This window comes from Sinocyclocheilus grahami, unplaced genomic scaffold (assembly GCF_001515645.1).
Source record: "Sinocyclocheilus grahami isolate Dianchi unplaced genomic scaffold, SAMN03320097.WGS_v1.1 scaffold453.1, whole genome shotgun sequence".
NCBI lineage: Eukaryota > Metazoa > Chordata > Actinopteri > Cypriniformes > Cyprinidae > Sinocyclocheilus > Sinocyclocheilus grahami.
Genome location: NW_015505632.1, coordinates 114,582 through 130,443, shown reverse-complemented (window position 1 = coordinate 130,443; position 15,862 = coordinate 114,582). Strand labels below are relative to the sequence as shown.

Genomic DNA, 15,862 nt, shown 5'->3' with positions numbered 1-15,862 from the left:
TTACACACATACACACAAAAATGCTGTTGACTTTTAATTTAGGTAATTCTTTACAATAAATTGTTATTGTACGTACATTAATCTATTAGTTATATGTCCAAAGACATGCAGAACACCTGCTGAAATGACACTTACCTCCAGGTTAACATTCAATGTTATCTACCAGGATAGTTCGAGCTTTACTCATCTGATAAAATGTCAATATATTTTTATTTAAAACAAAAATGAATATGGTAAAATACATCTTTAATAAAAGCACAACATGAAAATGACAACTTTATAATAACAAACAGTGTTTGAATGAATTTACAGTTTTTAAATGCAAGTCAGTGGCCCTTCGAGTGAGAACTGTTCATTTTGTAGCATCATGTAGTACTAGGACAAAACTTTTATCTGCTAATTCTGAATTTAAGAGTAAAGGTTAGTCTGGCATTTCTAGACTTTCAATGGTCTGATATTTGTAATACACTATACATGTAATTATATAAAGAAAACCATGTGTCTCCATCTTAACATTGTTTACTCTCATATGAAAAATAAAATACAATACAGGTTTGGAGACCTAATATATTGTGCAGACGTGTTTTCTGAATTACAGAAATGTTAACCTGTACGTTTAATATTTTTATGGCAAGATAGACTGTAACTTCACTCCTGAGGTTTTACTGAAATCACAATAATAGTTATCCAACTAGAGTTCAATATTGTAAATATTGCTAATTTAATTGTCTTCAAGCAAATACGCACTTTATCGGAGCTGGAATATGCCATATGACACTGAAACACTCAAAAGTGCTTGACAAAACTGACCTGCAAGCCAACAAGGAAAAGGAAAATATGAATATATTGCATGTACCGCTGATAACACAATTAACTTAGAGCTGTTGTAGCTTTGCATAGTAGTGCCTTTGCAACCCTACTCCATCAGACAGGCCTTTAATGTAGTGACTCAAAACAAAGCACCCAAATCGTTCAGCTCCCAGCCATGTTTCATTGCTTGTGCTGAATCCTAATTAATGTGCATTCTGATTTTTGACTTTTCCTGACTGATAGGGGTTCACATTTGCTGAGTGAGATAAGGTATGTACAGTAATCCTGAGCTCATTACAGTCACAGGTAGTAAATGGAGTCACATTATATCCCATCGTTATAAACCTGAATACAGAGTCTTGTGACGTCTGGACCTTTGCTTATATACTGAAGCCATGCAAACAGACATTATAGCAGATATTGTAAGATGCCATTTTCCTCAGTTAGGTGTCACAAAAAGAAACATAGTACTTTTAAAAAATATGTATCAAATCATGTACTGTTAGATATGAATCACATTAATAGCATAATAAAAGCCGTTTCATTTTACATAGAGCGTGTCTCCTTAAGATCACAGGACCAGCAAAATACTGCTCACTTTAAAGCCGTAACCCTTCTATTACTAGCCACTTTAGATCAAAGATTAAATGGAGCCACAGCTGACTGCAAATAGAGCATTTCTACAACCACAAATGTCTATAAATGAAAAATGTTGCTTTTGTGTGATACCGGATCCAAAGCACAAGTTGTCAGTATATGTCCAAAAACCCATACAGCACAACATCAACAAGAGTGACAAGAGTGAGCCTTGACAAGTCAGTTATTGGTAATGTCCTTAATCACATAATCAACTATTTAATAAATGCAGAATTGAAACTGATATTATAAGACTTCTTGCAGGCGTGTGTGCTTAACGTGCAGTGGCACTTACTAATGAAGTGTTAAGATAACTTTCACTCGTTAGGTTTATTAATACTATGATCACTGAAATACACTAGCGTTCAAATGTTTGGGATCAATAAGGTTTTAAGATATTAATACTTTAATTGAGCAAGGGTGCATTAAATAGATCAAAAATGGCAGTAAAGAGAGCACCAAATCAGCATATCAGAATTATTATGTAATGATGCTGAAAATTCAGTTATGCCATTACAGGAATAAATTAAATGTTAAAATATTTTCATATTAACATTTTTTGATACATTTTTTGACATTTTTGATCAAATTAATGCAGCCTTGATGAGCATACGCGACTTTAAAGATCTAACCGACAGCAAACGTTTGAACGGTAGTGTATTTGCCAGCCTCAATGTGAGTGATGATGAATACTTTCTAAAGCACATATCTAAAACAGCGCACACAGACACAACGACTGGCCAAAAAGTACTTACAACACCAGGACAACTGCTTCAATCCAGTTTAAAATCACTTTACCAGGAGTCTGTCTCACATAAAACATCTACACTCTCCAAAATAATCAGCTTTTCATGAAGAGACCATGTGTAATGCTATGTATTAGTAGTGTATTATATAACTTATAGTACTGAATTCCCATTGCTGAGGCTCCTTTAAAAGGCAGAAGAAAAAGTTCATTTTTCATGTTGATCTTATTATGTAAAGAGAACGCAATGACAGACATTGAGCATACATGACCTCAGGTATTGCAGTTTTTTCCAGGGGGACACAGGAAGTTGTGATGGCTCTGACAGTAATCGGAGGAAGTGTGACCGCTACACCTGACTCTGCAGCCAGTTCCTGGGGTCTAGCTTAGCTCTCAGGTTCCTCAAGCTGCGGCGTGCGCCAGACGGTCTAGAGAAGCCCAGGTCTGACTCTTGACTGTTGCTTCCCTCGCTGGAGCTGCTGCTGGAAGTGGAACTGGAGCAGGACAGAGCAGTCTGAGCGGGGCGAGGAGACACAGAGCAGGCGGTGGGCGGCTGGCAGTTGCACCGGAAGCCACTGTAGCCCCGACCGCGCAGAGTGGAGAGCTTGGCGTCCAGGGAGAGGGTACGGGGGCGGAAGCGACCCGAGGAGGAAGTGGCGTCAGGGGACCATGCCTGGCGGAAACAGGGGCTGACGCTGGCGGGACTGTCGCTGTCTGAGGTCAGGCTGGCTTTGGAGGAGAGAAGGCCGGGTGTGCGGTGGCAGCGTGGGCTGCGGGGCTGGCGGCTGTGCAGGCGAGGACTGGGCGAGTGGGGCGGCAGGTGCTGATGGGTGTGAGGGGATCTCGGGGGATCTTCATCAAACAAGGCCATCCAGTGTGGCGGAGATCCGAGCTGGGCCCTTAGCTCAAACTCTTCAATACGATGGGCCAGGATGTCAGTGACCGTTCCGATGTCATCAGACGTGTCAATAACTGTGGCGGAAAAGAAACGGTAGCCATAATGAAAAACTGACTATGTTAATTTTACCTGACAGCTGATTTTCAGTTGCAAGCTTCATTTTTATAGTCTTTTGATAAACCATCCCTCAATTTCCAACATGGTTTATATGATTGCTTTTAGAGAGTGGGATATGTTTTGTAACTTGTGACCACTGAGCTTCTTCTCATAATAAAGGACTGGCAAGCTAATTGTTGGAATCTGATGAATTTTCTGAAAGCATATTTTATTATAATTAAAATAAAATTAGTAAAATAAAGTTATTAAAATTAAAACCATGAAAAACTGTTACAATAAAATTAGTACAACTGAAACAATTAATAACTAAATTATTAACTGCACCTGTCATTGTAATTAATATGTAAAATTTACATTAACAATTAATATGTAAAAAAAAGTAATACAATGTGTACAAAAAGTTTAAATAAAATAAAATAAAATACAGAAATAAACATGATTTAATTTAGATTAGTAAATATAAAAAGTTTTATTTTCAGACATTTATTTCATTATTATATCTTCACTTTTTAGAATAAAAAATGGTTAAAATAAGTAAAAAATAAAATAAAAACAATAAAAAATAATTTTGTTAAAATAAAACTAATAAATTAAAACAATGAATATAAATTAATTTACTCTGTTGTTACCTGGTATTTATTTTTTACAAATTTTATTTGATAATTTTATATATATATATATGTGACTAACAACTTTTATGTGATATAAATTTCAAATATAGTTCTAACCTTAATATAAATTAAATTAATAATCCGCTAAATTATTATTATTGTTTTTGTTGTTAAGTATTAGATGAAACCATAATAGATTGCTGTATATTCATGGTTTTAATTTATACTTCTTTTAAATTGTTTTTTATTTAATTTTATTTTCTTAAAAAAAAAAAATATATATATATATATATATATATATATATTTTTTTTTTTTAAGAAAATAAAATTAAATAAAAAACAATTTAAAAGAAGTATAAATTAAAACCATGAATATACAGCAATCTATTATGGTTTCATCTAATACTTAACAACAAAAACAATAATAATAATTTAGCGGATTATTAATTTAATTTATATTAAGGTTAGAACTATATTTGAAATTTATATCACATAAAAGTTGTTAGTCACATGGGCGACAAAAACGGTTGGGATCACGTGGGCCAGTAGAGGGTGGGGTCAGGTAACTTCTCATCAGAGTTACTTCACCTGTCATTGTAATAGGAGGAGAGCAGAGCTCGGATCTCAGCAGAGACAGCGTTATCCTGCAGCAAAAGCCCCTCTCCTGATGCAGGGGCCACTGAGGAGGGGGAAGCCAGCAAAACACACGAGGGGCCAACAAATGCAGGGTTGTGGGGAGGGCAAGGGAATGAGTGTTTATATATCAACCAAATAATGATACAGTGGTTGGGGAATGTATGGGATGGATGTTTGGATTACAAATGTAAGGCATGTAACCAGGAAAATACCAGAGTGTATGAAAAATCAATAGGAACAAAGTGAATGAAGAGAGGAAAAAACAGACAGGAAAACAACAGTGAAGGGACAGACAAAACCACAGAGAAAATAAGACGGAAAGAGAAAGAAAAGACTGTCAGTTTGTCAGAAACAGCCGACTTTCCATTCTATAATAAATTTTAGCAAAAATTTAAATTCAGTGAAAAATAAAAGTATGCTAATTTGAAACAAAAACATAGGTATGTGGACCACTCACATATTTATGTATACTTAAAAACAACGGCGACAGCACTGAGTCTAGCACTCTCTATTCTAATTCTATTCTTTAAAAAAAAAAACTTGCACTCTATTCTTTTACTAACACTAGCTTCTCTATTGTTTTTGTATAATCGATTTGTTTTCTTTTTATTTATTATATAATAAAAAAAAAACTTGCTAAGTGTACTGCGTTAAGCTAACTGAGACTTGTCATAGCACTTGCGTATCATTGCTCTCTTGTTGATTTTGATTGCTTCCATTGTCCTCATTTGTAAGTCGCTTTGGATAAAAGTGTCTGCTACATGACTAAATGTAAATGTAAATGAGTCTATTGTCTATTTGTTCTAACAATGTAAAATAAATTAAACTCAAATTTAATGTCATTTATTTATGTGTTGTGGAGCCATGTAATAAGCAGAATAATGTACAGACTGACAGAGTTCCTTTCAGAATGAAGACTTGTTGGATACACATTTTACAATTCATATTATTATAACATCTAAAGGATATAGTGTAAAATGTTAGTTTTTCACTTTCAAATTTTTCTTTTAAAACATTTTGAGCTACACAGTTATGCATTAAATTCTTGTTTGAATTCACAGTCATTGTATATAATAGCAATGCCTGCAGCCAAAGCTTTTGCACATACTCAGATGGTTTTATAATAAATTTTAGCAAAAATTTAAATTCAGTGAAAAATAAAAGTATGCTAATTTGAAACAAAAACATAGGTATGTGGACCACTCACATATTTATGTATACTTAAAAACAACGGCGACAGCACTGAGTCTAGCACCCTCTATTCTAATTCTATTCTTTAAAAAAAAAACTTGCCCCTTTTAGACTTGCACTCTATTCTTTTACTAACACTAGCTTCTCTATTGTTTTTGTATAATCGATTTGTTTTCTTTTTATTTATTATATAATAATAAAAAAAAAACTTGCTAAGTGTACTGCGTTAAGCTAACTGAGACTTGTCATAGCACTTGCATATCATTGCTCTCTTGTTGATTTTGATTGCTTCCATTGTCCTCATTTGTAAGTCGCTTTGGATAAAAGTGTCTGCTACATGACTAAATGTAAATGTAAATGAGTCTATTGTCTATTTGTTCTAACAATGTAAAATAAATTAAACTCAAATTTAATGTCATTTATTTATGTGTTGTGGAGCCACGTAATAAGCAGAATAATGTACAGACTGACAGAGTTCCTTTCAGAATGAAGACTTGTTGGATACACATTTTACAATTCATATTATTATAACATCTAAAGGATATAGTGTCAAATGTTAGTTTTTCACTTTCAAATTTTTCTTTTAAAACATTTTGAGCTACACAGTTATGCATTAAATTCTTGTTTGAATTCACAGTCATTGTATTTAATAGCAATGCCTGCAGCCAAAGCTTTTGCACATATTTTGCAGAATTAAATGGTAATCTCAGTTCTAACCAGTAGGTGGCAGCAGAGCACAAGTAAAGTAAGTGTAGTGCAAAGCAGTCACCTGAGAGCTGAGGAATGTGCAGACTCACAGTGCAGCTCTCAGATGTTAAAACAAGCTCTTTGTGCTCATGACATGCAGCTCTCTAGGGGCACTGAAAGATCCAGACCCAGTGCATGGCAAACAAAGCATCTTTTCATAACTACTGACACAATGAGAAACGTTCCGACAAAAAAAAAAAAAATCTCTTTCTAAAAAGAGACAATCTATTTGAAAGAGTGCTTTCAAAGAAAAATATCTCATGATATCTCCAAAAGCAGAACATGACCCTGATATCATGTGCATAAATGAGCACGCTTCAAATTTCCATAATAGGACAGAACTTACTTTGTTAATCCCAATAGTTAAGACAGGCTCCACGTTGGCCTCCATGTCCTCTTTTTGATGATAACAGAAGAGATTCGTTCCTTTTAAAACACCGTAGACATTTGTCCATCCTTGTGGCTCACCTCCAAGCTTGAGAGAAAGGAAGGAGAACATTAGCCAAAGAAAATGATATTGAAGCGAGTGAGTGCATGTGTTTGCAACATACCTTTACCCTCAGACAGCCACTCATCATCTGTTGTGTCATACAGTGAGGTTGAGCAGCCAGACGACAACATACACCGCCATAGAGAGGCAGCCAGTACGAACACTCCTCTACAGAGAGACAAAGAGACAGTAACTACTGAGAGAAAGATAAAAAGAATGCTTGACTTACAAAGTTAGAAACTGTATTTTAAAACCCAAGTAAACAAGCTACTCAAATGACATCATGTTTTGCACCCTATATTTTCAGTACATATTTTACGACAAAGTAAACTATCATCTGCGAGAGCAAGCAGCCCACACTCAGGCCGTAAGAATGTCTGCAGTAACTCTTCACACATAAAGATGGCTATAAGCGCCTCTTATTGGCCCTTCACACACCATGACCCTAACACAATAAATCTGACAGACGTCGACAACACACACACTGCGGGCCTGTCTGTAATTGATTACCTGCAACGTGAAGAAAACTAGCATGTCATAAAACTAATGTGCTTTAAATAAAATCCCAGAAGGCATTTGTTGACAGAACTTGGATGTTACAAACTGTTTATCAGACAAAGCATCTCACTTTGTTACTTTAACTTTAGTATCAAATTATTATATCAAATGACCTATTTTTGCACAGTACTTTGACATGTTTTCTACATAAAGATGTTCCTGGTTACAAAAAGTTGAGTTTTAAAAAAAGGTTTGGCAGCTTACCATTTCCTGTGATGGTGAGGTCATGTGTGCGGAAGCTATCCTGGACGTGAGAGACATTGAGGGTTGTGTGAGCCAAAAGATGATATTTGGGGCCCCTATAAACACATAAAACCCAATGAGAGAAAGCAATATGCAGTTGATGGTAACCATTGACTTCCATAGTAGGAAAAAATATATATTAAAAAAATACCGACATTTTTCAAATGATCTTCTTTTGTGTTCAACAGAAGAAAGAAACTCATACAGGTTTGGAACAAGTGGAGTAAATTATGACAGAATGTTCAATCTGGAAGTGAACTAATCCTTTATTGGCTGCTGAAAATTTTGCTTTGCCATCACAGAAATATATTACATTTGAAAATAGCAAGCAGTTATTTTAAATTGTAATATAATTTCAAAATATTTCTGGATTTTTGATCCAATAAATGCAGTCCTGGTGAGAATAAGAGACTTTTAAAAGCATTTTAAAAAATCTTACCGACCCCAGACTTTTAAACAGTATTATATACTGCGTAATGTATTTTTATATCATTGAACATACGTTTATCACTGGTCCGCAGTTCACAGCAATCCTTTTGGCATTTTTGATTCACATAGCAGCAGTGTGTTTATGTGTGTGTTTCTACACACTTACGGTGCAGAGGGCACAGGCAGCAGGATTGTCGCTCCTCCTCCATTGCTAGTGGGGCTGCAGGCTCCGGGCTCCAAGGCCGCCCTCATTTTCTTTCCCGCTGACCTTCCCAGAGATGAGCTCAGCTTGCTGGCCAGCTTCCGCGGTGTGCTGCCTGCTGAGTAGTCCTCCTCTGAACAACAGCTATACAGCTCCACCCGCAGCTGGAACCCTGGACAGGCCTCATTACTACACACAGGAAACACAGCATGAATGAAGCACTTTGTATTACTACATACATTTAATATCAATATAGTGCAAATGTTTATTTAAATACAGTATATACTACGGTTCAAAAGTTTGGAGTCAGTATGATTTTTATTTTTTTTTGAAAGAAATTAATTTGTTCAGCAAGGATGCATTACACTGATCACAAGTGACAAAGACATTTATGTTACAACAATTTTGGATTAAATCAACACTACTTTTCAAACGTTCTTTTCATCAAAGAATCAAAACTGATAAAAACAGTTTCTACAAAAATATTAAGCAGCACGACAGTTTTCACCAATGATAATAAGAAATGTTTATTGCACACTAAATCAGCATACTTGAATGATTTCTAAAGGATCATGTGACACTGAAGACTATCTATCTATCTATCTATCTATCTATAAGTGTACAATTTATATACTTTGATACAAATCAACTATAGCGGTTTTGGAAGTCACACCAAAATTAAACATTATATTTGTATGGAAATAATGTCCAGAAACAGTTAAACTGACAAAATAAACATGCACACTTACAAGACAATTGTGTTGTCAAAGCAGATATCTGTCAGCGTCCTGTCCACCATCACCATGTCTGTGTCAAAGATCTCTCCACCCAACTGAAGCAGACAGAACACAGCGCACCGATGCAGCTCTGAAGAATAAAGAAAGACATTTAACATGATTTCTACTCAGAAGTCACACCTGCTGTAATGTCTTCACCAGTGTAGCTGCATATTTGGCCCAGTGCCTATAAAATCCCCCAGAGCAGCTCTGTTCATTCAGGAAACATTTACTCCTGCACCTGTGAGTGTGTGCTGTCCTGCTTTTTCCTGCTCAGGGCAACATTAGTATCCGTGTATTTTTTCCTTGTACAAATTGTAGAACATGAATTATTGTGACACAACCAGTCGTAAACGTTTTTGCCCTAATCATTTCAATGGCTATTAAAATATATGTTGCCATTAACAGGATAAAGCACACATAAAAGCTTTCCCATGAGAGAATAACACATGCATGTGGGTTCCTGTGTCACATTCATCAACATAATGTCACCTCTATCAGCTGTTCTAAGCACCTTAGGCAAAACTACATTAGTCACTGTTGTCTGGAAAAAGGTTTCCAGCGCCAGTAATAATATTCTGTTTACCCAGAGGGCTTTGCTGGGCCTGAATGCTTCATAAATAAATGTGTTTTTTGTTATCGCGGTAATGCATATACTGAATGCGCAATGTATCCGAGCAGTATTTTCTGTGTGCGTGCTATACAAAGGGTTATTAAGATCAAATATATTCTAAACAGCCGGCACTGTTATTTAACCTGCATATCAGAATGAAGAGGAAAAACAGATGTTACCTCCTTTATTCTTAAAATACTCTGTGTCTTTCCACATTAGAGGTATCCGTAGATCTGCAAAACAGAGGAATTGGAGGTCAGAACGAAGCACAAGGTTATAACACTCACACACACTCAGTGTCACTCACAGCTGCAAGCAACCAATGCCGGCTATCACTCCATGTCAATCAAAAGAAAAATACATTCACAAGACTCATCTGGTATTTTATGCCATGCTACCAGCCAGTATAAATCACCAATATAAACCACTATCATACTGGCCCACCCACCACATTAAGACCACATTCATCACTTCAGCCCACCTGGATGAGCTCCTCTGTCAAGGTCTGTGTAACCAGGCTTGTTAATAACAACAGAACGTCATTAAATTAATAGGTAGAGGTTGTTAGGGAACAATTAATATGGTACTGACTGCAGATGATGGACAGAAAAAAAAAGGAAGCTGCATGTGGGAACATTAGATTGTATGTGCGTGGGATGAACTACAAGATAAACAGTCTTGATGCATTTAAATGGAATGATGGTGCATAAGCAGGAATCCCACACAGAATCTGCAGCTGAAGAAAGCACAGCATATTTCTGCAGAACAGGAACGCTGGTCATTGATACAATTCTATGAATGCTCCACCATGTTTGTTGGTTTATTAAACATTTGATCTAATTTCATCACTGCACAGAATAGCACAGAATATTGTGTTGATTCCATCTGTGCGGCTGCATATGAGTGTGGTTTACATTAGTGTGCATGTGATTCTGAAGTAGGAGTATAAGGTCCTCCATAACCTCTTCATAATGACATCATAATTACAGCATTTACTGAGTTTTAGCCCTCTAGGCCCCTCACTGTGGGTCTCAAACACAGATTGCCATGGGGGGTTGGCTCCTCTAAAAGATCCAGACAGTGAGGAGGGGAGGACGACTCGTAAAAGAAGCCCCTAGATGACTGAGACACAGGCGCTGATATATAAAACAGCAGGGGTGTGATTTAGTGCTCAGACACCCATATAAACAGACTGGTTTGCATGATTTATGCACAATAGACAGAATCAAAACCAGAGAATAACATGATATATAACATTCTCTGTTTATATATACACCATTCAAATGTTTGGGGTCAGCAACATATTTATTGTTTTTGAAGGATGTCTCATGCTTACCAAAGCTGCATTTATTTGACCAAAAATATAGTAAAAACAGTAATATTGTGAAATATTATTACAATTTAGGATAACTGTTTTCTATTTTAATATGGTTTTAAAATGCAATTTATTCTTGTGATGGCAAAGCTGAATTTTCCGCAGCTATTACTCCGGTCTTTATTATCACACGATCCTTCAGAAATCATTCTAATACGATGATTTGGTGCTCAAGAATCATTTCTTCTTATTATCAATGTTGAAAACAGCTGTGCTGCTTAAAATTTTTGTGGAAACTAATAAATTTTTATCAGGATTCTTTGATGGATAAAAAGTTCAGAAAAACAGCATTTATTTAAACTTCATAGAAATCTTTTGTAACAAATATTACTACCGTCCCTTTTGATTTACTATGGCACTTCTGATGTGATAGTTCTTTAAAAATCTTATAGACCCCAACATTTTGAACAGTACTGTAAATATATTTTTTTCATTACATAAATTAATCATTACTGCCTGAATTCTTTTCTGTGAACATACCTGAAATGGCTACTTTGCTTTTACATGGGGATCGGTCATCCATTGGACCTGCATCAGAAGACCTGAACACAAACAATAAGATACAAACCACAATGCGTAAAATGATTCAGTTATAATTAACGCTGAAGTGTCCTGAGCACTTCCCTTGTCTGCCAGTGGTCAGACAAATAGATAGTCCTACTCCAAATGTATAATATTGGTTGAGCCAATGTTGTTGTGTCAGGTTGTGTGCTCAAATAAATAAAGCAAATGTACTGACATCTATACATAGGTTCAAGATGACAGTACAACAAGTTCTTTAACCTAAAAAGGCCCTAAGTACAATTGTCTTTACATGGTAAACTGGAATACAAAAAATATTTTTTGAAAACATTACACACTTCACCATTTAAAGGAATAGTTCACCCAAAAATGAAAATTGATTTGTATTCCAAAGATGAACGAAGGTCTTGCGGGTTTGGAACAACATGAGGGTGAGTAATTAATGACAGAATTTTCATTTTCCAAACCCGTGAGACCCTCGTTCATCTTCAGAACACAAATTAAGATATTTTTTTATTAAATCCGAGAGCTCTCAGACCCTCCATAGACAGCAATGTAACTGCAATATTCCCAGGTCCAGAAACATAGCAAGGAGATCGGTAAAATAGTCCATGTGACATCAGGGGTTCAACCGTAATTTTACGAAGCTACGAGAATACTTTTTGTGCGCAAAGAAAACAAAAATAATAAAAATGAATAAAGTCATTATTTTTGTTTTCTTTGCGCACAAAAAGTATTCTCGTAGCTTCGTAAAATTACGGTTGAACCCCTGATGTCACATGGGCTATTTTACTGATGTCCTTGCTACGTTTCTGGACCTGGGAACATTGCAGTTGTGTTGCTTTCTGACCTCAACAGAATTTTCTGCTGTCATGTGCTTTGTGGCTGCCCGATTTGCTCTCCTTTAACCAATACACGCTATTTTTAGTAAAAGAGCATATAAGTGTTGGATTTTGTCTGTGCTGAAGTACTGGTCAACAGATGGTCAAACTGCAGTTATTAGCAGTGGATGAAACTTTATATTTGCTACCGGTACTGACAGTATAACAGACATGCCTGACCCCAAGAAACTGGCCTATTATCTAATTTACCTTTTATAAAGCACCACAAACATCAGAGACACCCAAAAATATAATTTCGTTTTACCAAACTTTGTACTAAAGTTTGAAAATCGAAAAATCGAAAGTGACCGCTGACCTGCGTGCGACCCGTTGCATGACTTGTGCCTCCTTCATGCGCTGCAGCTCTGACATGTAGGCCATGATGCGGGCGTTACAGGTGAGGAGACTCTTGGAGGCCTCCAGTGCCTGGTCCCTCTGAGAACATGCGGCCAGCAGTTTACAAGCACCCTCGCGCATCCGGATCTCATAGTCGATCTTCTTCTGGATGTCGCTGTCCTGAGGAAAAAAAAAAAAAAAAAAAAAAACAGAGGTTAAACTCAAGCTTATTCCCGAGATTAGGCCTAAACGTTTTACTCAACTAGACATGGAGGATTGATCTCATACAATAAAATTAAATTAAATAAAACCTGCCACATAAATATTTTAGGTTAACTGCCATGTCTCCAGGGCCTTGAGATGATTTATTAGGAGTCAAACAAGACAGTCTTCAATAGGAAAGACATCAGAGAAACTCAACATGAAGACAAACATTTTTTTTTCCCTCTAATAAGCACAAATGTCCAAAGTACGCTAATAACACACTGAAGAAGTGTCCCATGTGTCACCCAGAACTGCACAGAGGTCACAACCCCAGTCACATGACCGTCTGCTCCGTAATGGACTGTTCCAGCTCGCTGTGTCTCAATGCAGTGATGTATAAAATTGAACATGTGGGTTAACAAGCTGGAAGAGATGCTCTGATCTTGTGACTTCAGTTTACCCCCAAACAACCAGAGAGCAGGACGCAGAATCATTCACATATGAACAGAGAGGGGCAAACTTTTAGGATGTGGTGCTATATCTAGCATTTGAGGGGAGGCAGAGCATCTTTTAAGGGTCCCAGTTTCTCAGACTGAGGCTGGATTATGAAGCGCAGTCAGAAAATAAGAATAAGGATGAAGAAGGAAACAAAAGGAGGAGCTTGAGGAGAAAAGAAGAAAGATAGAGGTAGGTGTGACTGAGGATTTCCAATGGGCGAATAACCTACTGTCATTTAAATTGACTCTGGAATGGGATTTAGCTTTAAGTCTACATGAAAATGAATGAGGAGGAGAAAAGGGCGGAAAAGAGCAAGTCAGCACAAAGCTTAAAATAGAGAAACAGAAGTCAGTCTAAGCCATAGCTCTTGATAAGACGACACGTTAAATTTGACAAGCAAAAATTAAGCTGTGAGGGACATATGTATTTTCAGTGTTTGAAAATAATCAACATGTGCACTGATTGTACTTCCATCTATAAAGGTTCATTTTGTTTCTCAAATTAAAGATGTCTTCTAATCTCTGACGAAACAAGGTAATAAACTTGAACCACTGAAAAACAGTATGTTGGTCACTTTTTCTCAAGTGACATAATTCAGACCCTCATATGCTTTGCCCTTCTGCCATCCACTGGGGCTCCTGTTGCCATGGCAACATCCCAAAAACCCTCTTTTGTGTGCGAGTTTCAGAACCTCATTATAACCAGGCATCAATTAAGACAGCACCTCTTTTTGGTTCTCCTTGGTTTGCTGTACAGCTCACTGCAACAGATTTTATACTGTCAAAAGATGGACTAGGTGAGCTTCAAAAGCAAAAACTCCTGTGGAAGGCTGAGCACAACAAACCAGTCATGACCATCTAAGATTCTTAACAGACTCTAGACAGAGCTCAGGGAATTACGGCCACCATCCTGCTTGTACAGCCACATATAGAGCAGTTCAGAGAAGTTCACTGCCAACAGCCATCAAAACACTGTCAGTGTGAGAGAGCGCACAGCTGGAGAAAAGAGTGTGTTTGAGAAAGAGATAGATGATCTGTAATCGATATGATGGACAAGTTTGAGAAATTATAAGAATTTTTTTTTTAAACCTGCAAGGAATAGTGCATTCAGTTAATTACTTTTGCACTTGGCATGGAAATTGCTTATTGCTGGTTCTCAAGATAGTTAGGACCCTGTGTTAAACTGTGTAAAGAAGATCCAATATTAGTTTCTTAAGGTTTTATAGTACTAGCAGTAGTAGCAAAAACTGTAGTAATTCTAATATTTTGTTACACAAAAAGGTTACTGTTTTTAAGATGATGTAATTTTACGTCAAGCCAAACACAGTCAGCATAGCAAATAGTGACACACTGCATATCATGGCTCTCTGTATTCGATTTCTTAAACAATGTAATTTGCTCTTTGCTTGCAAATGAGACAAACCGACAATCCAGCTCATTCACAAATGCAAATTTTCGGTCCACTCAGGCTAGAAAGAACAATACTCATTATCATTGTTTTTCTTTTAACTATTTGTTTAACAAAACTGAAAACAGACAGTGGCAATGTAGATTTTCTGCTGATTTATGAATAAGACCAGGAAATTACTTCTCCATTTCAGATTGTCGAATGAAATTTGAGCTTGTGCCACAGTACAATTTATTGGTGTATACATGACCTATGGGCAGTTGTTTTTTAATTGACATAATAGTTTTGATTCATAAACAAGGTTTTAAAAAATGTGTTGTTGTTTGTTTCAATTTTTCCTTGTCAAGCATTACTGAAAAGATATATATGGCTTGTTTTAAGGGATGGGACTACAGTTATGATGTTATTGATTAATTGATTTTTCACAGCAGAGATGGGATGCTTACAAAGGGTATAATGTGACACTGAAGACTAAAGAAATGACTGCTCAAAATTCAGCTTTGCCATTACAGGAATAAATTACAATTTTAAATATATTTAAACTGTTATTTTAAATTATAATAACATTTCAAAATATTACTTTTTACTGTTTTTTTTAATCAAATAAAGTTCTTGGTGAGACAAGATAAGACACTTCTCTCAAAAACAGTAAAAAACTGTAGGCTAGTGCTATTAAACAGAATACAGCATTCTGAACAGTGAAAATAAACACTTAAGTTAGCGCTGCAGGAATTAGCATGTAGTATACACAACCACATGACACAAAGACCCTTCAAACACACTTGCAGCATTGCCAAGTGCCACCCTCCCTTTTGACAGGTGGCAGGGCAGAGCAGCACGCCAGTGTGTGTGTGTGTGTGTGTGTGTGTGTGTGTGTGTGTGTGTGTGTGGCAGTCCAGTCGTCAGGGTGTGTGTGAGAGGGGGGGGGGGGCTGGCG

General features: G+C 36.5%; 1 protein-coding gene across 1 annotated transcript in view; it reads right to left on the bottom strand.

The window, feature by feature from the left end:
• Window positions 1-2,006: 2,006 nt before the first annotated feature.
• The window catches only part of rtkna (rhotekin a), a 71,072-nt gene continuing 57,216 nt past the window's right edge, over window positions 2,007-15,862 (bottom strand). The window contains exons 2-11 of the mRNA XM_016234436.1: window positions 12,797-12,996; window positions 11,558-11,619; window positions 9,882-9,935; window positions 9,063-9,180; window positions 8,278-8,502; window positions 7,644-7,738; window positions 6,943-7,049; window positions 6,738-6,866; window positions 4,406-4,577; window positions 2,007-3,163 (exon numbers count right to left, since the gene is read on the bottom strand). Of these exons, the coding sequence (XP_016089922.1) occupies window positions 2,541-3,163; window positions 4,406-4,577; window positions 6,738-6,866; window positions 6,943-7,049; window positions 7,644-7,738; window positions 8,278-8,502; window positions 9,063-9,180; window positions 9,882-9,935; window positions 11,558-11,619; window positions 12,797-12,996 (1,785 nt within the window). The 3' untranslated portion in view covers window positions 2,007-2,540. The remainder of the gene's footprint in view (window positions 3,164-4,405; window positions 4,578-6,737; window positions 6,867-6,942; window positions 7,050-7,643; window positions 7,739-8,277; window positions 8,503-9,062; window positions 9,181-9,881; window positions 9,936-11,557; window positions 11,620-12,796; window positions 12,997-15,862) is intronic.